The sequence below is a fragment of the Papilio xuthus genome, unplaced genomic scaffold (genome assembly GCF_000836235.2).
Source record: "Papilio xuthus unplaced genomic scaffold, Pxut_1.1 DF828142.1, whole genome shotgun sequence".
NCBI classification, from domain to species: Eukaryota; Metazoa; Arthropoda; class Insecta; order Lepidoptera; family Papilionidae; genus Papilio; species Papilio xuthus.
Window position 1 is genome coordinate 334,021 of NW_013530507.1, and position 26,926 is coordinate 360,946.

Below are 26,926 nucleotides of genomic sequence, written 5' to 3' on the forward strand. Positions count from 1 at the left end.
TACAGTAATAGCCTTGATTTCGTAATTAACAGTGTGAAATCGTAATACGAGTAATATAGGTCTTAATGTACGCCGCTTAAATACATTCATTTGCATATGTTTTAGATAATTTAACTCAGATTAAATGTCTTTGTAATATTTTCAGATGCAGTGATAACTTTTTAACTTATTTCAATAATTCTTCACAGATTTCTATTTTCTAGAAATATACTTTAAATGAATACTCTTCAGTTAGAAAATTTAATAAGTCCTAAGTCAGAGTTCACAGGAGGAGTCACCTTTTGGAAAGTTTCATATTAAGAGTACGGCGTCAAGCGACGGTGGCTGCTTGCTTGTGGTCTTGAAGAAATTCTTCGAGTTTGTAATAAAATAAAAAAGTGTCAGACAGCGCGCAAACTTCTCCGCTTGCGACATCGACGCGGCGGGAATTTACGAGACTTCCCCTCTCTGTCTGTGAGATGAGCTCAACATTTTTAGCGTAAATTTAATATTTCATACGCCGGATACGGACTAACTTATTGATACAGCTGTAAAGAAGACAAAGTTCGGAGAGAATTAATTCGTTTCTCGAATGTTCTGCATTTCATTGGGGAGAGTGGTTTTGCATGTAAGGTTTAAGGATTGTTTGTTATCTACTTATTTCAGATATATATCTGATATTAAATAAGAATATCAGTTATCTATATAGATAACTGATATTTCTTATTTAAAATCAACTGAAGTTCACTTAGCTTATATTACATAAATCTTTAATTTAAAGTTAGAAATTAACTTTATTAAGTTGTCATTTTTGCCAGCTTAATTTCAGTTCAATCAAGTTTAAAACTCAAGTAGAAAATGCTCTTTGAAAATTGTTTGATTTGGAAAATAACATTTCATCTTGGCCTTTTTTCGACCATACATTTCGTTTGTAAAGTTGTTAGCTTTCAGTTCGGGCGGCGAAGTTTCCTTCGGTCGTGTTGTTTCCAACTTTTTTTTTTGCTCCAGCTTTTTCCACAGAGTTTTATAGTCATCGTCGAGCGATCGCCTTATTTTCTTTCTTGTAACGCCACGGTAACTTGCTATTATTTCGCGGAACTTTTCGAATTTGCTTCCTTAAGATATTACTTCGTCCGTTCGTTTGTTTAAAAAATTGTTTACAAATGCGGATTTACGTTTAGCCTGACATTGACTATTATAAAAATGGTTACCGAATTATTTAATATTATGTATCTACTTAAATAATATTATAATACATACAAAGTTGCAAAGTTTTTCACACGTATGAGAAATATAAATAATGTTTGTAAAGTTAAAATCTGGCCGACGTTTAGTGCGGTGGCAGACAAGCTAGGAAGCGAACGTGTTTACAAATATCATCCAGACGCGACGGTGATATCGACTAAGTCTTGATATGTTTTGTAAGGTAAATGTTGACTCAGAAAAAAGGCAATTATAGTACGTTTTAGCTTCATTAACAGATGTTTTGGAAAGATAAAGTTTCCTACATGATATTGTTAAATAAACAAAATATTGTGAACTAAATAATTCAACTATTTGTTTCCGAACATAGGAAATATAAACAACAAAATAGAGGTACACGTACACAAAGACAGGGATAACATTTGGGCAAACAGAGTTGTTTAAGATGAAATAACGGGCGCGGTCACGTCTCGGATAGTGTTTGCTGCATTTACATTTAGATGCAGTCGCGGATTTACGTGTGCAGTTCAACCTGTTAGCTGCATAATGTACACTCGCGCTGTTTCCTAACTGGCGTTAATCTTATACCAGCCACCACGCCGGTACAAGTTCCTCTGACTAACTACAGACATACTAACTTGAGCTCTTATATAGAGGGACTTGTCTACACTGGTTTTAATATCCTATATAAAGTTATTGTGTCACAATGTTGGTTATACTACTCCTCTGAAACAGTTTGACCAATTTTATGGAGTTTTATATAGGCTGTGTCCCGTGCCCTGTGCGGACAGAGTCGACCTGAATTCGCGGAAATGGCGAAGCGACCGTTGTCCATATACTTCCGCAATTGCAAATGCATCACCTTACTTTAATTTAGAGAGGAAGAGATGCATAGAAAGATAATATTTCCCCTACCTAAGCATCCCTACATCAAATCTTGAATCAATTGACTGATTGATTGTCAAATATCAAATTATTTGAATATGTGTAATTTCAATGAATAAAATAATTATTGTATTTAATTTCAATGCCACATTCGAGAACATTCGGTGCGTTAAACTCGTTAATCTTGCTGATATTTATTCAGTTATTTGATGTTAAAGTCGTAAACCTCACAAGCGTTTTCAAAACGGAAGCATATCAAATAATTTAATTTTGTTGGAAGTTTTATTATGAAACTTTTATTAGTGATTGATAGCTCACCGGCAGAGAGCTTCGTTGTATACGATATTGGAAATAATTTTACAACTATTTTAATAAATACACGAAGTAAAATCTATGAAGCGCACTGAATGACTTTAAGGTGGACGGACTCATAAAAATGAGTCCCCAGACAGACTGCATTTTACATAGTCATAAATTGAAGCTAAAAGTTACATCGATACATTCTTTGGTCCGATCCCATTCGGATTCAAATGACCCGATCCTGAGAGCATATCTCTTAGATATCAAAGCAATCGATTGTAAAGAAATGTACATATCAAAATTGTTGGGATACATAATAAAAATTGAGGCGATTGAATCTTGTCTACGTTTTAGTCATAGAGTAAAAACTAAAGATATCCAAAGTGTTTTATTTCTTGAAACAAAATTAATACAAAACCTGATATCTTATTCTTACTAATATTATAAATCTGAATATTTGGATGGATGGACGGATGTTTGTTTGAAAGTTCCTACGGAACTGCATGAATCTCGTTGAAATTCGGCACAGACGTAGAATATAACGTGGAAGAACACGTAGGCTACTAATTTAGTTTTTTTTTAATTCCTCGCCGAAGAAGTCGCGGGCGACAGCTAGTAAATCATAAAGTATACTTAAAAGTTGTTTTTAAATGAATTCAAAATAGACGTTTAAGTTTTTTATTTGTTCCATGTATTTACCTATTGTTTAACGTTATCATTTGTGCAAGTCAAGTCGTAAGATTGATCTACGCAACGCGATACAAGATTCAATAAACATTGTGTGGTGGGGCATAAAAAACCACGTATCTGTACCCCGCACACATACAATTGCTACGTGATCTGTTAACTGAACGGTTTCTACGGAATATCGTTTTATACCTAATTGTCCATTGACTCTTAGAAGCTGATATTTAAGTTATGGAAAAAATAATTGTAGAAATTATATTGATAGATGCCTAATATAACTATGTGTAAGGCAGTTCTATTGGATGAACTTTAGATCAAAGTTTTAAATCCGACTCGAAGGACCATAACGAATTTAGGACTATCTTTTGAGTTAATTATTAGCTGTTTTTCCAAAGAGTGTGTATCAATTTAAGTATTATTTATAACGAAAAATAAACACATATTAAGAAAAGGAAGAAAATTCTGTATTCTGGTTGTTTAATCTATGTTAACCTTCAAGCCGCCGCCGCGGGCCGCTCTCGCACACATTAAGATGCAGGAAGCCGCAACTCCAGCATTCAATTTATCTTCCAAAATCATAAATTTCACAGTAATGATACTTTGCATCCGCTACACATGGAATTATTCATTATTATTCGATATTTAACAACATTTGTTTACGTTTTTTGTACTTAAAAAATAGCAAACTGTCAACTTGTTTTTTTTTAACCTTCTAAAATGTTTTCAAATTATTGTCGATAGTAGACCATATAAAAAGTAAAGTTAATTTCCATAAAAATCACCTGTTTGTTGGTTATCAGGTGCATTCTGCAGGTGCCCGGATTCGATACTACTTGAATCTTAAATTAGCACTCGAATAAACTAAAATTATAATATCCTTGGACACTTCTCTGGTGTTTTTTCAACTCTAAGTTACTAGAAGTCGACGTGACATGATAAGATGCAGGTGATATGTAAAATTGTTGATTCTAATTTTAAATAATATTATAAAAATAAATGCCTTAGATAGTATTAAATGTTAAGGCATTTTCCTTCACTTTATTAGAAGAGAAAAGTTTTAGAGACGTAATTTAACGAGCTGTAAAAATGATTCTGGTGTTTAAAAGGTTAACTATAGATTTAAGTTCAAATTTAATTTGTAATCCAAACTGTTGTGGTTATCATATACAGTTAATATTTTCTGAATGCTCAAATCGCTTCACTTTGGATATAGCAAGTTGCGCTGGGCACAATTTTATCTAACGTTACAACCGCGGTCGGCCGGCGAAAGGCGTCTGAGATCTGGTTAATATTAAGTTTCACCTCAAGCTAAGTGGTTAATAATCGATAATTGTCGCGTCTCGGGTTCGGTTCCTGTACGTTTCTAACTTGACCCAGTGCCTTGAGAACTGGATTATCTGCGTAAAGTACCGACTATTTAATTATAAATGCTTAGTTGCGCCAGTGTGGGAACTATCTATTTACATTTTATACACGATTTATGCGTAATGTAAGCAAAATCAAGACATTTTATGAAGACGTAGTTGTGTGTGTTTAGTTATAATTTTATAACCAGATTTAAATATGTTTTGTTTTACTACATACCCCCATTAATGTAATAAACAAAAGAATCGTGTATTTTAATTGTATTTTAAACATCAAAGTGTCAGCTATATGCTGATGGTTGATTACATACGTATATCGTAGTGAACATGAAGCTGGGGCTTACGTCGTCCTGCGGGGTCTCATATCCCGTCAACTGAAGCTGTCTGTAACTGCCTATTGAATTAATTCTACCCCCATTCGGCTCTATCTGCCCCCGGCGTTATCAGGTACACTATAAACATGTCAATACTCTGCGCACCGCTCTCTCTCTCTACTCAAATGAACATCGCTTTGTGAACCTCACTGATATGTGAATTGTTGCCACATCATTTTAGACGTACGTTTTATCACATTATTCACTTGATATGATATTTGGAATGACTTAGTTATGATTTGTTAGTCAAAGCAATCAGAAAAACAAAAATATAGTAATCTGATACTAAATAAGACTTTAATCCGTAATCGTTAGACGATAAATGTATACGCAGACTAGCTCACTATAACCAATATTTTAATTCCATAAATATATTTCTATTGCTAATATTTCACAATAAATCTTTTATATCGATGATCTCATAGTTAATACTATTTAGCAACAAACATTCCGACTTTTAGACATGATCTATTATAAATTAATTCTTAAAATGCGCGCGTGAAACATTTTATAAAGCGTTGCATTTCAAATGGAAACAGCTCAAATCTTGCTGGTTCTATTCAAATTAGAAGCTTTTAAAGAAATTGGCGCGAGACCTCGCCTCGAATCAAAGGCGAGTAAAATTTCGCGCTAGGCCGATGTTTTTTTTTTTGGCAAAGACATGACTGGTTGCAAGCTCAGTGGCTCCACGGGCGTAGCCTCGTAACTTTTGGCTCTATTTCAAACTTAAAACGCCTCAGAAAAAGCAAAAGATGAAGACAGCCAACATATCAAGAGCAATGTGACGAACGCTTTGCGGTCATGTAACATCGTCAGGAAATGCCTTTCTATTTTTTGTTTTTACATTTTCTTTGTTGATATACGAATGTGTTATGTTTTCTTAGCCTTTGATTTAGGCTATGCAATTTTATTCCACTAATAGACGTATAAAAAAAGTTCAATCTTTGTATTTAATGAAACTTGCTTCATTAGGGAGGGAGAAAGGCGCAATAATTTTTCAATAGTGAGGATAAAACAATACCGTATTACGAAGCTAGCGAGTCGATGGCGATACTAAATAATCCCAGCCCCGGGCGGTCCCTTTATAATATAAATCAAGTCGAATTTCTTAATGGCAACTACGTATTAATAAAATTGCCCAACACTGGAATTGCTTTCACTGTGGAAATAACAATCATTTGTTAGGAAAGAGAAGCGTCTCGTGTCATTAACCCGAATCGATTTGAAGTGAGGGAACTAATACGTGAATTAGATGAAAGAAAATTTTAAGATTTAAGTTAATGTAAGAAAGAAATAAACAAACGGTTAATCCATATTTATAGAGTCGCTGAAAAACTTAAAGAAATAAAAAAGGAATGTAGTTTAATTGCGCGGAATCAGCAATTTTTGCAGCATCGATTTTTTTAGTAGAATAAATCGATGTTTTTCCGTACTATATGACGATGATTTGCTGATTAGCGTATCAGAAACACAATGCTGAATTATCTTGACATATTTTGACATTAATTGGAGCAACAATAGTCGCTGGAGGGCGAGTCGAGTAACAACGGACAAGTTGCCAAGGTCATACTAACGCCCCGGGCTATATAATATAGTAGACAAAAATTATAAATATCATACTAAAGCATAACCAGTCTGTTCTCTATAGACTGTTAGTACAGTTAACAAAAAAAGCGAAGCAAAGAATAGATAGAATAGAACACTTCAACTTAATTTTAACTTACCCTTCCGTAACTTTTTCTATTTAAGAAGTTAACCATTGAAAAGATGCAAATTCTTTATAAACCAAATCTCAGTCAAATAAACTATTTATTAAAGCAATATCTATAATAGAATGAAACATTAAAATCTTTTAAATCTCGTTATCAGTTGTTTTTGCTATCCGTCCACAAACGGTGTAATCATCACGAGAAGTATAATAAAGTCGGATTTATATTTTTTGTTGGAGTCAAGCCACAAATAATGTGCCGGCGGTAACTCAACACTGCAGTAGGTGAAATGAAGGTCCCGTAGGCGCGTTCGTAAAACACGATCGCTCATGTTTTGCAGCTTAACAAAAAGCAAAAACAAATCACTGCCTTCGTGTTACAATGCACGAGTTTAACGTTTTCAGTCACCTTACCACACGTATTTACTGTGAGTTTCCATTGTAGAAATACTTGTATAGCAACATAAAATGGATAACCCTTTCATTATCTTTGAAAAATTAAATACAGTAATAAGTTTTAGTACAAATATTTCCGTAGTAGAATTTCATGATTGCTCTTACGTGCCTGTCTGCGTACTTTGTTTTTCCAAACTGTTTAAAATAAAATCCAGCCAGTATTATTTAAGGTTTCATCAAAGTTTTGTTAGTTGGCTTCATTTCAACTTTTTCAATGCTTCTTCCTTTTAACTACATTTATATAAGTGATTTTTAGAGAAAACAAACGCTTAGAATTTTCTTAAATATATTTCATAATAGTACATCAAAATCGTATGCAATCTGTATAATGAATCAATAAATTATTAGACATATGTGAACTCATTCCTAAATAATTACTTATTCAAATTACAATTAGTGGATTGTCGAATATATTATTGACCTACTTTAAATACGATATCGACAATTTAACACATGTTGGTGAACAGCTGTCGGGAAGTGATTGTAAACAGACTTGCACACATTATAAATATTGTTATTAATTAAATTGTTCAAGTTATTTGTGCAACATACATTTATTACTTACTGCCAAACTCAGAGTCCTCGTTATTCTAAGGACTACTTAAACCATCCCTTAAAATATTCAGCGACTCTATTAGTACAACAATGTCATTAAAATGCAGCAAGAGATAAAGTTACTTAAAACCGAAATTGTATCAGTTAGATATAGTAAGAATATCTGGCAACGAATTCCCCCAAGCTATAAAGTTTTACCGGATTTCATTTCCCCCAACCTTTGACATTAATATAGCGAACAAAGCGTACCCAGCGAAACATTTACATGTGCTTGGCAATTCGACACGTGTCCCGGCAGTCACGAGCGCCGCGGGCACACGGGGACCTCCGCTAAAGATCCGTCAATTTGACCCCTTTCCTCCATAATCGTCTATTCATATGGACACGCGCCGTGAATTCAAACTAGCTGCGACCTACATCACGCGTGGTCCGATCTAAGATTATCTGTACACGTACCTACACCACGATGTGACTTTCAACCGGCTATGATATGAAACGTGAGCACTCTGCCCACACTAAATATTATTTGAAACAACAAAGATAAGCATGCCCGTTCCAGTATGTTCCAGTATCGGATGTCATTTTGTTATTAAATGGGACAGAGAGTTAGGTAAATTCTATTTTCCATCTCTAATCTCATTACGATACTTCACCAACATTTAAATCTTTAGGTTAATCTTATTACAACTTCAATCATTTACTTACGACGTAAGTTCAAAGATTTCTGACTTGTATTAAAATGAAATATACAAGAATATTCCTTAACTCAATGTCTTATAATTTGAGTACATGTACAAAGTTTGTCATAAACAACTTTCAACTGCACATCTAGAGTCGCGTCGACTGTGAGACGGTCTCACACATGCTGCGCGTGACAGTTCAATTTTCATATGTTTAGGCCACAGAACTTGTTCTTAAGATGATTCCCTCCCTTTATTTCAACTCCGGTTGTGTTTTGATTTTAACTGCTATTCGAGAAATCTTGACTTATTTAAATTTTGAATCAGTATTTGAGCCAAATTTAAAGGTATTCCATTTTTAAATTCCAATGTTCCTCGCACGTCCCTTTTCTAATGCACTCTCACTTTTATTGGTTGCTAAGCGCGTGTCTTAGTTGAAATGTAAAATAGAAACTGCTTCTTAATTAATCTTTAAGCGACTCTTAGTGCAGCAGTTAGTTTTATAAGAAAAATATCTACAAGATATTATAATGTGATTAAATTGATTTGATACTTTGTTCAAAGTTGACTGCTCACTGAAACAAAATTATGTAAATCGACTTCTCATTATTGTACAACAAAGGGGCGAGATGGTGTGGGATCTATGCGGGTTGCCATGGCAACATTGAGTAGTATGACAAGCCGGGGAGTTACATTAGCCACTCGAGCCCCGGCCGGAATTGGCGCAGACATTTGCAACACGAAACTTTGCCTATATTAATGTCAACGCTAATAACTAAGCATCCGATGGATCAAACGTTTATTGGATATTATTCGATATTCAAATGGTATTGGGAATTGTCTTTTGTTTTGCATCGTCATATTTCAAGTGGGTAATAAAATTTGTTTTGAATATTGAATGTATTTACGCCATTCTAAAATAAATCAGACTTTTTACAAATCTATGGATTTCACTTTACTTGTTATTTTATAAATTTCTAACGTATTCTTCCCCTGAGTATCACAGGGTCATAGTGTCATATATAATACATATATGTAAATTTTATTATATTAAATTAACAAACAACCGATTGATTTATGACAATGATTATTGAAGACGAGGAAACCCTCTGTCCATACATAATCATACACAAATGTATGTCGATATGCATGGCTCTGTTTACCAATTTGGCGTCTCCATATATAGCTCACCAGTATTATTGTTTCAATGTTCAAACAGCAACATAACAACACATCGATCATTGCAAACGATTTTACTCTTTAACACAATAGTTTAAAGTACATATTTCATTGTATGCTTACTTTATTTATGTAAAATTGTTTCCTATCAGTAGCATATTAACACTATTTTATATAAACATTTAAGCCGGCGTCTGCGGTTTAACATTACACTCCATACTTACCTTATTTGGTTTAGATAATGAACATTCAACCTTTCCTACTAAACAATGAAATATAAATACTCAATCAATCAATAATATTACAAGTTTAATTTAGCAAAATCATTACTTTGTTATAAACATATCTTAAAAACAAACTTAAGTTAATTAAGTTGATAATAATTGAACACTTAATAAGATGAGTTTTAAGTTAACATGTTTTGAAGAAACTGTGTAATTCAGTATAGATATAAAAGTCACAGTATTTTTATTAAGAAAATTCTTCGAGGAAATTTGTAAGCCGCCATGAGGCACCCTCGTTTTCGTATAACAACAGAAAATTCAATCGGCATCCTTTATTGAAAATGAACCGTTTGAGAATTTCAATGTAGGCGAGTAAAGCCGCCGACTGATTTATTACCTCAAACGAATAAAAAGCCTCAAAGCAAAAGGTAGTACGTGATGTTACACGTTACATTGTAACAATCCTTGGCCCGCATGTAACGCTCTATGATTCCAAAGGTGAACTCCGAAAGTTTTATTGTAGCAAAAAAGTAATATGTTTCTTTCAAATTATATGAAGCACGTTTATTGCGGTTTGAATTTTATAATTGATTCAGTACTAAAAAGCCTAGTTTCTTGTATCATTTAACTGTTTAAATCAAGACCTTGTTATAAATATAAATTTCAAGTAAGACTGGTTAATTTTCTAATGTAATATAATGTTAAACTATAATAGTTAAGTTGAAGTTGTAAGAATTGGCTAACTTTAACTGAGCGTTCGATCCCAAGGGAATCGAACAATGATTATATCTATGACCATAAGTCGACAATAGTATGATTATCTATTGAAGTACATTCCGTAACCCTGAACGTTACGAAACTTGATGGATAGCTGCGACGCCCACAGCATTTACTGCGAGCCGTTCAACTCGCTCCAACTCAAACAATAATTGCTTCGCTACAGCTTCGCTATTCAAATTCATTCTGATTCGTTGTCATTTCTGACTTTTGGATTGACAAAAAGCCTTGCTCGCAATGCTGTGCGATTTATCACTCACAATTTGTTTTGACTATATCTTTTGATGACGATGATAATTTTCTTATTATCATTTTAAATTATATCAAAGCTTTTACATATTTATTATTATTTATTTCATTTAATAAAGTACGGACTAATTTACATTAACAAATGTAGTTTGTTATTAACAGACTTTAACATATATAATCCATTTAGATTACTTATTACACATTACTTACTGTAAAGGCTTAGTATATTAAATAAACATAATGCCTACGATAAACGTAATTAGCTAGATTTCAAAACGTTCAGTTTATAATTTAATGTAAAATAAACCTTCGAGACTATTCCTTGAGTCAATAATTGCGCGTTACGAGTTGATACGTCCCTACTGCGTCGTTCGAGAATCCTTGACTTATAAGCAATTTATATTCTCTTCCTTATACAGCGATAGCCCGCAGCCTTTTCTCTAGACGCCCTACTTAACATATATCGTCAACACTAGCGGCTCGAGCTCCGACTGCGACAGACATTTAAATTTAAAACAATCCAAGACCTCTCGATATCTTCTTTTCTATTTAGAGACTAGCTTTTTGCTCGACGCGAGCGGTTCTGTTTCTTTGTGTTTGCTCTCTACAAACGTTCTTTTGTTTCACTTCACCAATGTAACTGTCAACTTTTAAAATGGAAGACGACTTTTCATCGGGGTCATTTCAACATTTAAGTAGAGTAAGAGTATTAAGTATTTCGCGGTCTCGGGAAATTTTATTCAAAGACAATTCGAAGTTTGCAAGTTCATTTACGTAGCGTTGTAAGTTTTGAATAAACATCGCTAGACAAAAGCGCCTGTTTAAATATTCAGTGAGTTTATATCTTTATAAAAGTCCGCAGCACGACGGCTCTGGATGCTATTCATATTTAACACAGTAATAATTCCAGCAAACTCGGCGATTCCAAGTTAATAAAGCGCAAGATGTCGTCGATTCTTTATTCTGAAACGAACGAACCAATTGCTTCGGTAATAAGGCTCCGTGTTAATAAAAGGATCGGTGAAGCGCGAACCCTCTCCCGTACTCCCAGTTCTCTATCTATCGTTTTCTATTTTTGCAATTTATACAAATTAAATACAATCATGACTTCTTCTAAGGATTTTAATTTACATTTCGATATTCAGAGGATTATATTTATTGGTATTTTTCATTATCATTTACCTTATATACACACACGAAAGGAAATAATTCGGTATATAAATAAAATAAAGTATCAAAAATTAATTTAATTGAGTTCAGTGGAACCGTAACAATAATATCTAGTCGTCCGTGCAGTTTGCGTATCTTCAGAAAGTTTCATTTCGACTATTATAAGTCATTATCAGGGAACACAAAAGGCCTCATCTGGCAGGGCGTCATTACAATGAGGCCCGGCCTAATCGCCGTCCCCGGGGGCCTTTGTTCTGGTCTAAAGGACTTGGGATTGTCTAACATCTTCATTAATATTTTCTCGTGCCCTTTAATGTAGATCGCATAATGTGTTAAAATCCTCCCTCTGTAAAGTGCTTAAGCCCTTGATGGAGAGTATCAAATTTTGTACGACTGTTGTGTCTTTTGTACCTTCCTCTTGTGGAATTGATTTCGCTTTCATCCTTTTCTCCTTCAGTACTTATTTCGATTCGGCCTTAATTATAATTTTCTCAAATATTGTTAATAATATTGTTCACGTATACTTAAACTGCTCCGAAAATGTAAATAGGGCTCAAGAAGGCGATGTCAAAAATTTTATCAAAGGAATCAACTTCGCGACCGGTTGTCTACATGAGCTAAAACCAGTTCCCTCGAAGGAAGTCATTATTAATCATCTTTTAAGAGCCTTATCGCGTCTCTGACCTCCATTCGGCTTGCGAAAACTCCGGAATTGAATAAACGTGCTATTTAAATACACGGAAACTTCAACTGCGTGTTTTCGAGCTTGATAATCGTAAATTCATTTATTAATTCGTTCGATGTTGGCATTTTCGTTTTGTCGAATACAATCGGAGAGCGATTATGGGCAATGCATGGCTGTGATTTAATGAACTTCTGTATTGATGATTTATTCACACTTTTCCTACCTTTAATGACAACTTCATGAATTTTATAGCCTTAATTTTTCTATATGGTAGATATTAATTGCTTGATACGTATCCAAATATGTCTATTTATCATTGATTGCTTATTTCATGGCTTTTTCAATGCATTAAATTAAACAATCATGGGTAATGTCATCTAGTTGCTCTTTATAGTAATATTTTAAAATGAGCAAATTGAATTTAAGTTCCATAACAGACATGTATAATATTTTTTCGTCTCTAAAAGGAAGTGAACTAGTCAATTATAATAACAACCTTTCAAATACGTGCACCTAAATCATATAACAGTTATGACGGAACAAGCCAACCAATGTCCATATGTAGAGCATATAAGGTCTACATCGATCACACACGTCTTCCTGACATAAAAAGCGAAAGACACGAGATACGAGTACAGGTAAAAAAAAGTAGAGAGGCCGTGATCCTGGGGCTAGATATGGCCTAGCAACCTTCTATTTGGTTGTATCTAGTCTGTATGAGGGCCGCGTAGCCGCGCCGCTGCAAGGGCGACCACTTCGCTTCCTGAACATGACGGATAACTGAGATCGTGCACTCGCATGTCCACAACGCTCCTTAAATAACGGACTTTTTTATTTTCAACACATACGTTTTATGATATTTGATAAATGTGCATGATTATAACTGTCTTGCTATTTTTCTAATATTATAAATGCGAATATTAAGATGGCTGGATGGATGTTTGTTAGAAGGTATCTATCTCTTTCTAGAGATGGCTGCTTGGATCTCGCTGAAATTTGACAGAGATGAAGAACATAGTCTGGTAGAACACATAGGCTACTAATTATTATTTTTCAAAATCAGTACTAAAAAATCTAATTAGGAATTCTATTTAAGCAATGAATTTGACAAGCGGATATTAATTTCTGGCTATATGTGTTAACAAACCAAGTCTTATATCTAGGTTTGTACGTTAATATTCCGATATATCTTGTATCTTTCTATATATTTGCCGTCTAATATGACATTATTGGTAATCAGCAAGGATTTATCTATCTTGTTTATATAAGGATTAAAGTCTTAAGAGTTGTGTCGTGAGTACACACTTTAAAAGCAATGCCATCTAACATCTTGAAGTGTTTTCCGCGCTGTACAAATGATGTATTAGTAATCGATAGTAATATTATGAAAATATTTGAAATAACATAACATACTATCAATGTAAGTTGTTCAATGTGACATTTTGTGAATACTTGTATGTTTGGAGTGAGTTTTTTACTTACTTTTTAAACTAGACATACTTGCAAAAGTTAATATTACAAATATATGCCGCATTTCTTCTTTATCATTTTCTTTTGGTGGTTTTATATATCTAATCTTTGTTATTGTCCCACATAACTTTTTCGTTATACAATCTAAATCATTCTACACATTTGTTTCAACAACTTTACCCTCACTTTGTTCTCGTTAGCTACTTTAATACGTGGTGTTCGCAAAGAGATCAACGCGTATGCCTGAGACGTCTTTACGAAACAAACATCTATTTAAGCAGTTTCATGATTGTCTTGTCGGATTTACACTAATTAAACAAGTTTGTTTAAACTCACTTTAACGTTTTCAGCAAAATTGTACTAATACAAACATAACTAATGCCGTAAACAAACTGTTAAATGTTAAAACTGAATACATTTAAAAGTTTTAATTAGTGATGACCTATGATAAGCATAATCTAGATCTGATTAAGATAATAAAAATAGCTCCTAGAAATCATTACAATCCTATTTATCGCGAAGGTTGCAAAGTCCTTGAAACACAGAAATGTAGGTTGATGATAATTTTGTATGACCAATATGTTCGTATCACACAATTAGTAATAATAATTTTCGCATCAGCCCGACTACCTTTTAGTAATGGAGCAAAAAACGGTCTACCTCTATTCAGTTCACCTTGAGCACAGGCCGGAGCGAGCTCCGAACTTGATTTAGTCGCCGACTGACAAACCCTTTTTTTGTTCTGAATATAAATAAGATGAACAAAAAAAGACGAGTTGGAGTTTTTTTCCTCTCTCCGTTACCAGCGAAACGTAGTTTAGCGAAAGTAAGATTTGAATAATAAAAGAGATATTCGCTTATGTTCTCATGGTGCGGTGTTACTTTTATACATCCTCGGAGACTTCGCGAGATAGGGAGGTAAACTTTTTCCTTAGAGATGCCTCGGAGTACGCAAGCCAAATACGAAAACGGGCGCCGTCCGTTCGACGTTAGAAGTAACATAAAATGAACATTTCGATGCGCGCGTCCTTAGCACTTCCTACACGATTTGATAATAACTTCCTCCGTCCTTTACTATCCTCGTTCCTCAATGTTTACATCGTGCAACCGACACGGAAGCAGCTAGACGCGTCGCAGTGAACGAGTGCGGCTCGAGTGCGGCGCGTGTGCGGGGCAAGTGCTGCTCGCCGCGTGGTGGTGCCGCACCACATTACTAGAAATAGAATTAAAATTAGGTCGCCCACCTCTCCGCTCTCGCGCACAAACCCGACCAACACTAGCTCCATTACTTATTCCGATGCCGCGAACGACGTAAAATTTTCCGCTATCGATCTATTAGAATATATTATGATTTCGACTTGTTTGTAATAATAATAATTCCTATGATAACAATATCATTAATAGTAAGGACGCAGACTTAATGGTGCAACGTCATGCATACTAATTCGCCACGAGCGGCTCTCCGGCGCGCTCGGCGGATCGGACATGCCTGAAATAATAATTACACTCGCCACAATTAAACAGATAACGCTGATTTTCGGACTGGAATATCGTACCGATTTATAGTTTAACCTAAATTGACGATCCGTAGAGCCGTTTTCCGTTTGGAATCGTGACCTTAACTAACGTACGATATGTCTTTTGTTGCAGACGAAGAAGAACAATCCCAATCACATAAAGAGGCCGATGAACGCGTTCATGGTGTGGTCGCAGATCGAGCGCAGAAAAATATGCGAGCAGACGCCTGATATGCACAACGCCGAGATCTCGAAGAACCTGGGCCGCCTGTGGAAGACGCTCAACGATGAAGCGCGGCAGCCGTTCATCGATGAGGCGGAACGTCTGCGACAGCTGCACATGCGCGAGTACCCCGACTACAAGTACCGGCCGCGCAAGAAGACCGGCAAGCCCGCGCAACGCACTGGCGCCGTCACCAAACAGAAGCGCAAGCAGCGCGCCGACTCCAACAACAACCGGGGAAGCGGCCGGCGACGACCGCGGCCTGCACCAACAGCACCCACCGTGCTCGGCGCGCCCGGTCTGCCCGGTCCGCCCGGCCTACCCGGCCTGCCCGGTGATACGCCTGCACCACCGCCGCTGCCCGCCTCCCCCGCCTGCGCACCCGACTCGCCCGAGTCCGCGTGTTTCTACGACGACAGCACGCGGCGCGAGCAGGCCGACCTAACGGATCTGTACTCGATTACGGACCTGCTGCCGCTGCCTGCGGACTGCGAGGTGGACCTAGACGCGCTCACGACCGACATGGAGTCGTTCGAGACAGCGTCCTCGTCGTCGGGTTCACACTTCGAGTTCTCGTGCACGCCGGACGTGTCAGACATGCTGAGCGAGATCGGCGTGGCGGGCGATTGGGTGGACCACACGTTCTCATCATACTTGACGTAATGCCGGCGCGGTGCCGGGCGCGCTGCCGGGCGCGGCCGCCACTCCCCTGATCTCATTGCCGAGCCGCCGCACGGGGCCGCACGGGGCAGCAAGGGCCGCTCCGCGCACGCTCGCCGCCCGCTCGTCACCCGCTCGCCGCCCGCCTAGAGAGTGCCTACATCCAAAATCATGTGTCGACTTTTGGATTTAATGTACAAAGTTATTTAATAAGGTTCGAGGGTGAAATTTTTTAAGTTTGTCGACCGGTCGCCGGCGACCGCATTCTTCCTCGGTTCCCTTGTTTTCTCGATGAGTGTCTGTAGAGCGCTGCGACGCGTGTGCGCCGAGGACGAGAAGCGAAGAGTTTTCTTTTATACATAGGCTGTGAGTTAATTCTTTTTACGGTGTTGTTTTCGTTGAATTACGTTCGACACGAACACGATCGGTTCGATTTCCGAAGGGCACGTCTCGGACGCATCTCAGTAAACGATCCGTCTCATCTGTCCGTCGCCGGCCACCCGGCCCAGTCGAGTCTCGCCCCGCGCCCCGCGCCCTTTTCTCTACGTGTACATTACTCGACTTGGCTTCTAAACACTTCGTTCGCAACTCTTAAGTCGTCTTATCATTTTATATTTACTTTAAGAAATATTGTCGTTTTTATGTTCTGAAATAATAGATGAAATATGTATCATTCGACAAATAGAAAAATAAGACTAGGTTATAGTCAAGTTTGCCTTGCGTTCTATTTACTGTACGTAAGTTCACTTTATACTTTGATGCACACATAGTAGATAGTACATTTATAATTTCCTTTTCGGAAGCTAATCGGTATGTCATTGAAAGAATTTGGGAGTGCGGATATTTCCAGTAGGCACATTGGAGTGAGCGTAGGGCACGCCGAGCGCGGGCTCCCGGCGCGCGCCCGCAGCACTGCTGCTTGTCTGTCCTGGCGCGCCGCCCGCGGGGCCCAGCTCGGCGAGGCCTTCCTAGGTGTTTCGGTTTGATATGTCTTGCTATTTGTACGTTAGGTCGTTTAAGGTAAGGTTATCTTCGATCGGTGATAAGGTATGATCTTCTGGTGTCGTATCACGTACAGTGACGGCCCATCAGCATGCGAAGGGACACTGTTCAACTCTCTCCTTTTTTTTCTTAATGCTTACTTCGTCGAGAACGTCTGTGGGATGATACATATCAAAGAGAGGAGCTGATGTATCGCGGGACGGTGGTAAAAGTAAACTTATGAACAAAACACTAGTTCTATTTCACTCAAATGTTTTGCTGTTTCAAACTCTGTGATTTACTTTATGGATTTCTAAATTGTAAGGTTCTAGTGGAGACTGATATCGCATAGATTAGTTTTAGCTGCGCTAGCTTCTCTAACTTTTTAATTTTTAGAACTGGGCATAATTTTAAAGAAGGGAAAACAATAATGTAACTATTTTTGATAATTTGCTTTGCTGTGGAAGTCGGGCGTCCGTTTGACGAATTAGTCTGTACTTTAATGGAAGTTTTTATGAATAAAAGTAGTTAGTTGCTCACGAGTCCGTCTGTTGGCGAATGTTGTACTTAATGTTGTGGCGTTTGCTTGCTGGCCCGGCCTCCACAGCGCGGCATTGCTAAATTCTATTCGAGATTCGAGAAATTCGGGAAATCTGTCAATTCCATGTAACGTTGTCACTTAACGGGGTAATGTTTACAAACACGAATGTTACCTCGATCACTTTAACATATGCTAAGATACCTTCTTAATATACTGTTTCAGATAAAAAAGTCCCAATATTTGTAAATATTCTGTGTCCCTAAATGATAGTACATGTATGGGATCCGTTGTGCTCTAATCGATAAAGAAGAAAAATGCTTTACTTATATTATTATATTCTTATAAATATATTATGTAAAAACTTCATGTAATACTTAGTAAGTGTCTATGGAAATCTAATTATTTTTAAAGTAATACGCAAAATGCGCGTTATCTTTACATAACTGTATGCAACCGTAAGTAAATATTGTCTTGTGTCGTAGAGCGATATATGTACTTCATATACATGTATTATAATTAAATTGAAAAAAAAAAAAACAATATTGTGCCTAATAAACAACTTGAAACTCTTCATGATGTGTATATTTTAGCGATGCTCAAGATATGTATAAGCGAGTAGTGGTTATATATAGATGCTGTTGAACTCTATAAAGTTATATTTAAGGTCTCTTCGGAAGCCAGACTTGCATTTCATATAGATTTCTGTTCGCGGTCCGACATGTGCGCTGCGCTTTGCCATACCGCTGACGACTAATCACGGCACTTTTGTACGCTGAGGTAATTGCTCCAGCTATAGCCAGCACCGCAACTCACATGTCGCTCGCACGCTATTCTACTTCTTATTTCCATCGCATTGGACATAAAGTCGCGCACGCACAACCCACTACATCTACCTCCTGCCGGCCTCGAACTCACGTTTCCTTTGCATCGACAGATGGTATCATAACTTGTGTTCTCGTAACCAAATTACCTCCGTTGATTCCGTGAAGAGATCTCTTTATTCTTGTATCGATGGCCGCTATTTCGTTGCCTCGACTTCTATGCCCCCTTGTTTTTAAACTTCGACCTATTCACGTTACGCTTTTCTGGTAGCGACAACTTTCGCTTTTTTATGGATATATTTGTTTGTCTTCTGTACTCAGTCCTTTATCTAGGACTGAGTTCCGCTTTCACTGAATCGATTCATCGAGTAAAAGCAATATATTTAAATAGTGACACGAACGCTCAAATTTTGTAGTTTTTATGTATACGTCTATATCTATTGTAAATTTATATGATACATTTCGGATGCTTTAAGAAGAAACCGTTAATTGTTTTTTGTAAATTGATAATTAGAGCCGTGGTTGAACACAGACGTGGTAAATTGTGTGTTCAATTTTTATCGGTGTGAAGGTGAGATGACAAACCCCGAATACATTTAGCACAACATCGAATTTAACTTTGTAATTTAGCGCTTCTTGTTGCGGTTCAATAATGTTTGGAATTATCAGGGTTTTGATATTTTGTGTTAAATATTAGATTGTATAAAGTCCCATTTTGAAAAAATAATAAAAAAATGTTATTGTATGCCTTCCTCGGTGTGAGCCGATGTCCCGCGGAATTCTAACTTTCCTGCTTCAATCATAGGCTTTATTCCTTCATAGCCTTCTTGTAAATTTTTCATTGAAATTGTCGAATTGTTTTTTAATGTAAATAAGTATTGAAAACTGTTAATATAAAAGTCAAATAAAGCGATACTGTGACAAAAATTAGAGGGTAAAATAAACGTCTCAAAGAAAGTAAATATCATAGAAGACGTAGTAGTTATTGTAGACTATGTATTTAGTAGATATTATATAATGTGAAGAAACATGTAATGAATCAGTGTAAACAGCTCTTAAACAAATCCGCAACAATTAATTCGTTTTATGATTTTTTAAATAAAACAAATTAATTGTAAGACAGTTAACCTTGTGGTCTCAACATTTTCAATGCAGACAGACACATTTTTGTCTATTTTAAAATACGGAGTGCAATTCAAGATATTGTCGAATTTTATATTTTCTGTGAGGTTCCACTAAAATACCTGTATCGAAACACTTTACTATCTCTGTTTTTTAAGTAAATGAGAGGTGTGTTTTTATACATGTGTATGGATAGTGGAAACTCACAATTGAGATCACACAGCATCATTTAACAAAAACTTTCTAACCGTAGGTTTCTGAAACCAGAATCTTTGCATAAAACATTTGTTTTTAACATGGATTACGGTCTCAGAAAAACACGGTAAATCAGTTGTCCTACAAAGTAAATCGAAATTCTTGGATTAAAAAATTAACAATTAAATTAAACATGTATATGCGTAGTATAAGTTTTTTATAAATACGATTCAATTGAGAAAGAAACAAAATGTTAGTGATTAATTCACAGAACTGAAAAGTTAAAAATATTCTTGTTATGTTATTTGAAAAAAAGTTTTTGAACATAATTATATGTGTATAATATAATATGTATGTATCGGCTGTTAATTTAATCTTTAAGCTGTTTAACTTAGGATCTATTATTATTTCCCTTTAAATAACAAATATATGACGGCTAAGGCACAATTAAACATTGTGTGTAGTTGTAATTAATCGGTGTCTATAAGATTAAACAGTAATTAAGGAGTTTGTTGTACGTTGGTAACAACTTGTAGAGGATATTTTAGCGATGTGGTATAATAAAGTCTTTGTTGAAGTAGTTGTCTTATTAATATTTATTGGTACTATGATAAAGTTAATAATAATGATAAACAAAGGAAAACTTCGCACAATCTGAATCAAGGAACTAACGTAGGCGTAACAATAATATTTTATTATAATAATAATAATGACAAAAGTTTAAACATACATTCTTTAAAATTACTTATCATTTCTGTTTCAGTTAATTTTAATAAAAATCTGCTTCGTTATTTTACAAAATTTCCAATACATTATTAAAACGATTTACAATTTCTTTTTTAAATATGTTTCAGTTTTGAAAATCGAATTTTACAAATAACATGATTTATTTTCTTTGTAAATATACCTTATTTCATCAAGTTTTCTAGGAACAAAAAAAAAATAATGGTCCATTAAAATTATCAAGTAATTTTAAGATTATATGAGTAGTAGCACATATGTATACTCTGAAATTGTGTGCGCTTATATATATATGACATACAGATACAAAATATTTCCTACATTCAAAGCTAAAAAAAGGCTTTAACGAGTATACAATGATTTGGACTGAAGTCATCTTCGTCATCAAAATACACTTGATTGGTTTCCTTTGTAAATAACTTGATGATTAACTTCATAAGGCCACGTAATTTGTGTTCCGTTTCACACAACGACCGTGTGTTCCGAGCAATTCTAGTCTTTTGTAATTTTTTTTTTGGGTCGAATTTAGACAAATTCAGTTTGTCGTACTCTCTTCTCTCCGTCTATTTTGAATAGAGCTGTCTCACTTCGTACGCGTTTACAATTCGTAGTGGCCTTTGCATCATTGATACCTGATTTTTTAATTAGTGTTTTTTTTTCAATTTATACCAAAAACTAATGAAGCTCTTAAATACCGTTACCGATGGATCTCTTTTAAGTAGCTCTAAACGATTGTTCTGATTTTTCGGCTTACCAAATAGCGCGGCCGGAGGCGCCCGACCCTAGCGCCCCCAAGAAATCCGTTCTAAAACATTGTAAATATTAGAAGAACAGATTTGTTTTAAGCGAAATGAATACAACGCACGGTTCTTTTGAACGAATGAAAAAAAAATGTTACCCTTTATTGGGTTTATTTTATTATAATCTATTGTCCTGCAATAGTTTAAGGGTTTTATTTTGTATTGATAAGTTCGGCGTGGCGTCGTTAGCCGCGCCGCAGTCGACGCGATGGCGTCCCCACGTCCGTTGTAAATTATAAATTTACCTTTTAAGGTACAGTAACTGCATATAATGTACGTAGTGTTTTAAATTGTTAAGTATGGAATAACGATACTGTAGTTATGGATTTAAGATAAAAAGTGTACATTTTGTATCGTACTTTGTTTCAATAATGAATATATATTATTATATGGTAAAATAAATCATCCAGTTTATAAAAAATAACCTGATTTTTAATTACATTTTCCATATCCTAGACAATATTCTACACATACATGTATCACGAGCAAATTGACTTACTTTAAAATGAAAAAAAATTGTTCATAACTTACACACGACTCAAAAAAATACAATAGTAAAAAACATATACATTTGTAAAAACAAATCCGCCTAACTGAATTACTCGAATATTTCATGAAATAATCCTTTGTCTATTATTTACAAAAATTACACACACACATTTTTGGAGACACAGCACTGGAGCGGCTCTTTTATTTCGTAAGTATAAACACGAAAAAGTAAGTACTAAAAAAATGATGCTTCATAAGTATTAAAAGTGACTAGTGAAGCAAATCAATCCTTACACTTCCAGGAATATATTCCACGAACACATTTAAGTATAAAAATTTACAGCCCCCTCAATTATGTAAAGCCTAAGAACGTATAAAATTTGAGGCCACCATAAAATTCGGGGACAGTAGAAATTATGAGTGGCAAAATATGATGGTATCATCAAAACGGAGTAATGAAACGCCTAATATAAGGAAGGGCATATAAAATTAAAGCAATAAATTTGAATAATAGTAGAAGCGGGTTCGTTGGGGGCACTCAGAAATCTTATTTGTGAATTTGCTTAATTAAACGGTCTTTAGAAGGTCGCCATAGATATCGCCTGTCGCTTTTAGAATGTAAAGGTCCCAAAAACAGTTGAATATTTAAGATATGTCTTCCATATATTATAAATGCGAATGTCTGGATGGATGGATATTTGTTAGAAGATATCTCAAGAACGGCTGTATGGATTTCGCTGAAATTTGGCATAGATATAGAACGTAGTCTAGATTAACACATAGCTTACTAATTTATTTTTTCACTCCGCGTGGAAGAGATCGCGGGTAACATTACTGCGTTCAATTAAAGTAGTGCTCAACTCTTTTATATACGTTTACTTCTCGTATTGTATTATAGGTTTTCTAATAAATCTTCAAGAGTCTAAATAAATAATGAAGATGTTTATCTAATTCTGTACCAGTTTGTGATCGCACACTTATGTACTACTCTATGTACTATATACTCGTATGTTCAGATGTCGAACCTTCGTTACATCCAATAGGTAAATAGATCTGTCAGATAAGTTAAGGTCAGGACGAATTACTGACATAGCATATTAATGATGTTCTGACGGGAGTTAAACATCAAAGATCTATTTTAAACATATGCAATATTCAAAAATAAATATATTTTTTTTAAATATAGAATTTAAATCCACAAGGTGAGAAGAAAAGGCTACTTTTTCTTTTATTAATCCTTAAGAAGCTGAAAGGTTCAATGAAGTATCCATTATAAAAATCACTTTATCTCACTCGTGTTATTGACGTGGGCTGAAGTCACCCATTCATAAGCAATTAAGCAAATGTGAATTTGGAAAGTTTTGTAAAAGCCATTTAGGGTTCGTTGACCTCTCCAGACCCTTCGTTACCTATCAAAGTATACAAGAGAGCCATGTCATATCCATAACACAGACGGTGAGGTCGATGACAGGGAATGTAACGACAGGTGTCACTGCCTCAAAATAATAACGTATTTATACAAAAATAGGTAATAATTCAGAAGGAGTCCATACAAAATTGTTTTTATTAAGTCCCTATAATAATAAAAAAAACTTTAAAAATAGTCTAACTAATTTTTTTAATGTACTTTTCATACAAAAATGATAAAGTCACTTTAAGCCTAAATCTAATCGTTCGTAAATAGTGATCAATAGGAGAGATGGCATCACATGTCAAAGCATAAATTAGAAGTGCTCTGATCTTGTTATAGCGAGACCGGTCTGCCTGCTGTCTCCGGTCGCCAGTCTCTGGTCTCTGGTCTCGATTCTGACCGCGTCTCACGACAGTGTCGTTGCGGACTGCATGCTAATCGGCGACTTGTTATTCAGCAGCCGAAGTAACGTCCTTAGGCTTGACTTACAGACCTTAGAACACACTGTTCCGAGGTAATCATTGATTCAAGAACAAAACTAACATCCTAAGATACTTTGATAATAGATTTTTATCCCTAGAAGTATTAGTTGGTTTAGAACCCTGAGAATTTTTGATTAGTTCTTAAAATTATAGTGTGTTGAAGATAGTATTTTATCACTAAAACCGAAGAATAGTAGCAATGAGGAAGATCTTCATTTTCTTCTAAGGGACATAGCGCTGACAGCGTTTAAAGAAACTAAAGTCCAATTGTACCTTCATAGGGTTATTAAAATATGGGAGCAAGTGTAACATGACTTAAACCCCCGTATCCAGCGATAAAAATGTTTATCTCTGTTTTACGATACATCGTCCATTGGATCCTGCAATCCGGCTTCTTGTTTATCGGAAAATCACATTCCCCAACTAATTGGTTTTACTATGCACCCTTTACGTTTGCGACACAAGATACCAACTATCAGATACGACTGTTGATTAATTCAATTGGCACATATTAAGGCGACTCGTACAAGGGTGCCGCCGGTCCGAAATGAATGTCAAATAGCTGAGGCTAAATTAATTTGCCCCCGCTCCTGTTAGGGGAGGTTTTATAAGGAACATATTAAGTTCCGGACCATGTAGCGTAGATTTGTGCTCGATTCGATTGAACTCACGAATTCACGAATTGTGTTAGAGTAATTGAAAGGACAATGCAACGCTTTCTCTTTTTCATTTCCTAACTATATATAGAGGAATAAAAAGGATAGATATAGTAATAGTTATTCTGGCTTAGAAAATCCTCAATACGTTATCTAGATAAGGTGAACAGATATTTGCTATGTTGGATGAGATCAGTTTTGTATCAACGACCACGACTTTACAAATTCGTAACAAGCTCGTAAATATTTCAGTGCATTAACTCTTGTCTTGGCTGACCGAGCAATGATGAATTGCCAATTTTTTTTACACAAAAAATAACATCACAGTAAGCCAATAAAATGCTAGAGGACAAGTAAAAGTGATTGATAATTACGATGGTAAATTTCTCGAAATCTGGCCATTTGCCACGTTACATTACCTCGTCAAACGGATGACAGGGAATCGACGTATAAATCCCTGGATATTTATTTAAAAGCGGCCTCCGGCGCGACTTACACGTCATTACATACGAGCATCGAATCAACAAATAAAAGTCCGTATATTTTTAATGGCGGTGCAACGCTCTCCGCTTGCGTTGATCTCTCATATATTGTGTACTGTTTACTGAATATCCTATTACTTGCATATGTTGTTATAACGATAGTTCCATTTTATAATCATACTAGCTGTCACCTGCGACTCCGTAAGCGCGGGATTAAAAATAGATGTTGGCCGATTCTCAGACCTACTCAATATGCTCACAAAATTTCATGAGAATCGGTCAAGCCGTTTCGGAGGTGTATGGGAACGAAAATTGTGACACGAGAATTTTTATATATAAGATTTCTATATAAATATTAACTAACATAGTAGTCATCTAAACGATACTAAAATGTCCTTTGCAGTGACAAGACAAGACAAATGAACGTAGTGTGCGAAAGGTTTAATTTTTGAGAGAGAATCTTATACTAATACGAAAAGAACTTCAGAGAAAATTAGTTGTTTAACTCGCTTGCAACATATATGAAATAAATCTCAATCAGATCTATAATTAGTTAGTAAGAGCAATTTTGTGATACCAAAAATTTCTGTCGTAGTTCTTGCTTTTCTTATTTTGCATATTTATCTACTAACACAACGTCGTCATTGCTAATAAAAAGTGAGTGTCCCTCCACGTGTTATCAGCTTCTAAGCAGCCGCTATCGCGCACTCGACGCTGCTCCGCGCCAGACAATCTGTCGACTGTCGCTTGATAACACAGGGAAGTAGAACGTCTTACATATTTAGATGTTTAACTTAACCTAGAGTATTTGAAATACTAATTTAGATCTGTATTGGCAAAAATAAAGATAAATAAAACATGTTACTCTAGAATAGATAGGCAGACGACAATATATCCACAGTATAAAAGATTTTTTTTTATGAATAGAGGGTAAATGAGCACTGAGATATAATGAAAAGAAATCACGGACAGCCGCAATACTAAAGAAACTGTAGATGCTTTGCCGGTTTTATTATATTTAATTGATTTCAATTCCTAGCAGATATAATTTGTGTATATTCAAAATAGTCAGTAATTTTATTTAAGTCTATTTCGGTGCCAAGAAATTTCCGTCCTGTTAAAGTAGAGAAGAAATATTTATTATTAAGCGACATGATGTTCCAATATCGAGGTAAAGCTGTACTATTTTATAACCAAAACATGTTTCAAAGCAATGAGAATGTTTACGTATCTCAGAGAATTCGTTGACGGAGTTAACACGTGTTGACATCTCCATCCGCCTTCTTGCTTCATTCCTTGCCTTATAAACTTACTAATTTATATTCATTGCATTATAAGGAATTATCTTGCGTTGAAAATATTGATAAATACACACAACAAACACAATTGCAACTCATCATGATGCAAGAATTGGAAGAAATACGACATTGATATTTTTTTGTAGGAAAAGAAAGAATATATAATATAGACAAACAGAGTATTAACAAAATTAGATAGGCAAAGGCTTTTAACATCATCATCAGCTCACTATACGTTCCTCGCAGCTCGGAGCCTACCCTACGTTTGTGGTGACTAGGCCATAGTCAACCATGCTGGCCCAGTGCAGATTGACCTTACAACTGTAACATCAATGAACGCTGTTGCAACTTATTATGAAGTATCATTGACATAGTTGATAAAAATAGTGTAATATATAAAACATATTCTTCAAAATAAATTGTTCTTAAAGCGATGCTAGGTCATAGGTAACTTAAAGGCGTTGTGTTCAATATGTGTTGCCAAGCGCAATGAGCATTGCATTCCAATTTAAATTGTATGGGGAATTGTAAATTGTGGGAGAAATGATAATAGTAACTGTAT

The 26,926-nt window shown here is 35.6% G+C and overlaps 1 protein-coding gene across 1 annotated transcript in view; it reads left to right on the forward strand.

Moving 5' to 3' along the window:
* Positions 1–19,938, forward strand: part of LOC106114278 (protein SOX-15) — a 68,977-nt gene extending 49,039 nt beyond the window's left edge. Inside the window, exon 2 of the mRNA XM_013307410.1 lies at positions 15,596–19,938. Coding sequence (XP_013162864.1) covers positions 15,596–16,348 — 753 coding nt within the window. The 3' untranslated portion in view covers positions 16,349–19,938. The remainder of the gene's footprint in view (positions 1–15,595) is intronic.
* The last annotated feature ends 6,988 nt before the right edge of the window (positions 19,939–26,926 follow it).